The sequence below is a fragment of the Notothenia coriiceps genome, unplaced genomic scaffold (genome assembly GCF_000735185.1).
Source record: "Notothenia coriiceps isolate Sejong01 unplaced genomic scaffold, NC01 NC01_scaffold00037005, whole genome shotgun sequence".
NCBI lineage: Eukaryota > Metazoa > Chordata > Actinopteri > Perciformes > Nototheniidae > Notothenia > Notothenia coriiceps.
The window spans coordinates 1-3,649 of record NW_011369706.1 but is presented as its reverse complement, the minus strand read 5'-3'; the positions used below and the strand labels follow the sequence as shown (position 1 = coordinate 3,649).

General features: G+C 39.5%; 1 protein-coding gene across 1 annotated transcript; it reads right to left on the bottom strand.

The window, feature by feature from the left end:
• Positions 1–6: 6 nt before the first annotated feature.
• Positions 7–2,582, bottom strand: LOC104964276 (uncharacterized; the record flags this gene model as incomplete). Its single annotated transcript, XM_010793017.1, has 3 exons — positions 2,261–2,582; positions 851–1,581; positions 7–286 (listed from the first exon to the last, which is right to left on the bottom strand). Coding segments are annotated over exons 1-3 (1,251 nt in total), but the record flags the coding sequence as incomplete, so codon positions are not given.
• Between the last annotated feature and the right edge of the window lie 1,067 nt (positions 2,583–3,649).

Sequence of the window (3,649 nt, the reverse complement as noted above, 5' to 3'; positions counted from 1 at the left end):
TTGGGGTTCGGAAGTTGCAGGAATAGTTGGGGTTGATGTCGAACTGGTGGAGTTAATTTGTGGTTCGGAAGTAGCAGGAATAGTTGGGGTTTGGTTGGTTTGGGATTCAGTGCTTGCAGGAATGAAGGCCGTTGAAGTCTGGTTGGTGGAGTTAGTTTTGGGTTCGGAACTTGCAGGAATAGTTGGTGTTGATGTCATAATGATGGAGTTATATTGGGGCTCAGAAGTAGCAGGAATAGTTGTCAATGGGTTGGTTGTGTATGTTTGGGGTTTAGTAGTTGCAGGAATAGTTGCGGTTGATGTCATAGTGGTGGAGTTAGTTTTGGGTTCAGAAGTTGCAGGAATAGTTTGGGTTGATGTCGTAGTGGTGGAGTTAGTTTGGGGTTTGGAAGTTGAAAGAATGGCTGGGGTAGATGTCGTAGTGGTGAAGTTAGTTGTGATTTGGGAAGTTGTACCGGTTGATGTTTCTGTAGTTGTAGGTTTAGTGGCAAAACTGTGGAAAACAGTAGTTAAAGGAATTCTTGTTGTGGTAGCTACATGGCCAGATGTAGTGGCAGTTTGAGACGTAGCAGGAACTGTTGTATGCAAATTAACACCTCCTAAAGCACCTCCTAAAGTACCTCCTAAAGCACCTCCTAAAGCACCTAAAGCACCTCCTAAAGCCCGTCCTAAAGCACCGAAAAAACCACCTAAAGCACCGAAAAAACCACCTAAAGCACCGAAAAAACCACCTATACCACCTCCTCCTCCACCATCTCCTCCTTCACCACCCTTGTTATCATCGGGATTATCTTTATTTGTAGTTGTTGTTGTTGTCTTTGTCGTTGTTGTGGTGGTGGCTGTTTTTGTGGTTATAGGGACTGTTGTTGTTTTGTCTGTAGTTGTAGATAAAGTGGTGCTCAAGGTGGTAGAGACGGTGGAAGAGGGAAAGCTAGGTGTGGTGGTGGGAGGGGCAGATGTGGTTGAAGTTTGGGGAAGACATGGGCAAAAAGAAGAAGAAGCAGAAATACCTCTTCTCCTTCTTCTACTTTGTTCTTCTTGTAGGGCATGTTCACGAAGAGGACACTGTGTTCCAGGAAACACCTCAAATCCCAGTTGCTCATGAAGTTCGGCCAAAGTCTTTGGCTCAAGGTTTCTGGAATGTTCTCCTGGAACATTGTCGCCCCAGTATGCAGCTGCCAGCCACTTGTCCTTTGTGTGATTGTAACAGCAGAATGCTGACCAGAGAAGGGATGGTATATTCACCCTTTCTTTGAGTTGGGTGTTGCCGGGCTTTGCCCCGGTCACTACAAAGCCTTCGAGGAGATTAAAACTGTTGATGCAGTGTTTGTTCAGGAAGCATTGGACACATCTTTCCATTTCTGCCCAGCTGCCACCATTGAAATTCTTCACTTGTGGAACAATGTTTGTCAAGGTGAATGTGGAGTCTCTGTCTTCTTTATCAAATCCATAACTGTTTGGAAATAAATGGCCCCTATTATATGGATCACTGAACAAATAATCAGAGTTACTGGCCTGGTTTTTTTTTTGGTTTCGTTTTTTATCGTTCCTCATGTTGATGGCGTTTGTCTTCCGCTCGAGCTGCAAAAGTTAGAAGGCTCAGTCAGCGGTATTTATTTTGTGCTTTTAAAATAAACTTGTTGGAAGTAATTTGATAACTCAAACTGAAGTGATTACATAAGACATTTTACTTTTGGATGTTGTTCACCTAATATGAATAAAGCAATGGCGAAATATAATTGCCATTACCGACAGAAGCTCTCTTCAGAAGCAGAGGAGCATTGTTGTACTGAACTAAAGTTAATAAATAACATTGGTCCGACCCATACGGCATCTCTGCTGATGTTGGCTGCCTCTCCATCGTTTCCATTTTGCTATAAAACTATAAAATGTAAAACCAAGGTTCTTTGTCTTGTTTTTTCATTGGTCATATGAGTGGCAGTTACAGCCAAGGACACAAACAGTGCCCACATTAAAAAAGTTCAATTCAAAAAGTGACGCTACTTTGCTCACCATAATGGAGAGAGAGTCAATGGGTTACGGTCGCTTGTATCCCCCAAAGATGGCTGACTTGCTGTTGATGGCGTCATATTCCCATTATCTATTGCTCTCACGCTATAAACACTTTTCTTAATCAACCTGTCAGTTGCTGATGAGGTTGCTGTCTCTCTCTTAAAGTGTAAAAACTGGTGGACGGAGTTTAACGCCATTGAATAGTCGAAAGTTGAATAATGTTTGAGTCAGAGAAAGATAAACAAACCTGTGGCTCCATCCTCCAAAGTGGTCTGTTACTCTTTGTTCCATCTGTCCCTCTGTATTTGAAAGCAGAAAACACTGGTATCTTGTTGCGGGTGTCGTAGAGCGTCACGAACCGACGCTTGTTCTTGAAGGTCTGGCAAATGACTTTATATCGGTTCTGGTCCAGGATCGTCCCGTCCTGCAAGACGTCGGGGACATTTGGTGTTTTTTCCTCAAGAAGAAACCAAGGACAGTGAGCCATTGAAGTCACCACTTCAGTTAGTGTGGGATGGATGGACAGGAGGATGGTGGCAAAGGGCAGGAGACTCCATCTTTTTAGGGTCACATACTGTGTATTTTTTGGGAGGGGAAAGAGAACAATGCTTTATCAAACATTAGAGTTTGAGATACCAGTTCAAACCAGACCTTTTTGGAGAGGAATCATAATGTTATCTTATAGAGTGGTGAAGTGATGACGTATTCAACAGTGGGGTATTTACTGATTTGACTGATAGCAACCTCTTGAGCTTATTTCAGGACTCATTAGCTGGGTTTCAACTGGTTCCTTTACACCGGGGGTGTCAAACTCAAGGCCCGGTGGCCAAATCCGGCCTGTGAGTTCATTTCCTGTGGCCCCACAACAGCTTGCAAAGAATATTATATGTTTATTATACGGTTACATGATGATTTACAGAAGCGCGTTGCCCATAAACTACATGTCCCACAATGCATCAAATTAGACTTTTTTCTTCTAAATATGCCTTTTTTATTTATTTTTTTATTTATTTGTTTTACTTCTTTTTTTCAATGTCACTTCTTTTTTTTATTCCCAGAATTTGGCTTTTCTTATTAAATCATTTTGTGACATTCTCACTGCAGAAACTTGCAAATATTTGCCCATAGACGTACAGAAACATTGTCAGCAAAAGTTACTGAAAATATTTTCAGTAAAAGTTTGCAGAATCACCCGTTTTGCATCAACATGGGAGCAGCATCGTCTTGATAATTCAAGTTATTTTGCATATTCAGATTTACAAAAAATTTAACAAAATTATCTTAAACTTGCCGTAACTTTCATATAATTTGTATTTGAGATACAAATTACAGCATTTATATTTTTCAGATCTATAATAATTTCATATGTTTATTTTTGCTTTTGTAAAATCGCATAAATCTTGTAAAATATTTCTGGATTTTAGGTTTTCTTTGATAATTGCACTTATTTGAGATATTATGATTATTTTAATAAAACCTTTTAAATAAAACATTTAATAAAATGCATTTAACTTTCACTTTTTTTCATTTTAGTGTACTTACAATTACAATGTTTAGATTTTGCTGAACTATACATTTTTTTATTTTTGAATATTTTATTAGAAAACATATTTAAACCTAAATTAAGGATTAAGGA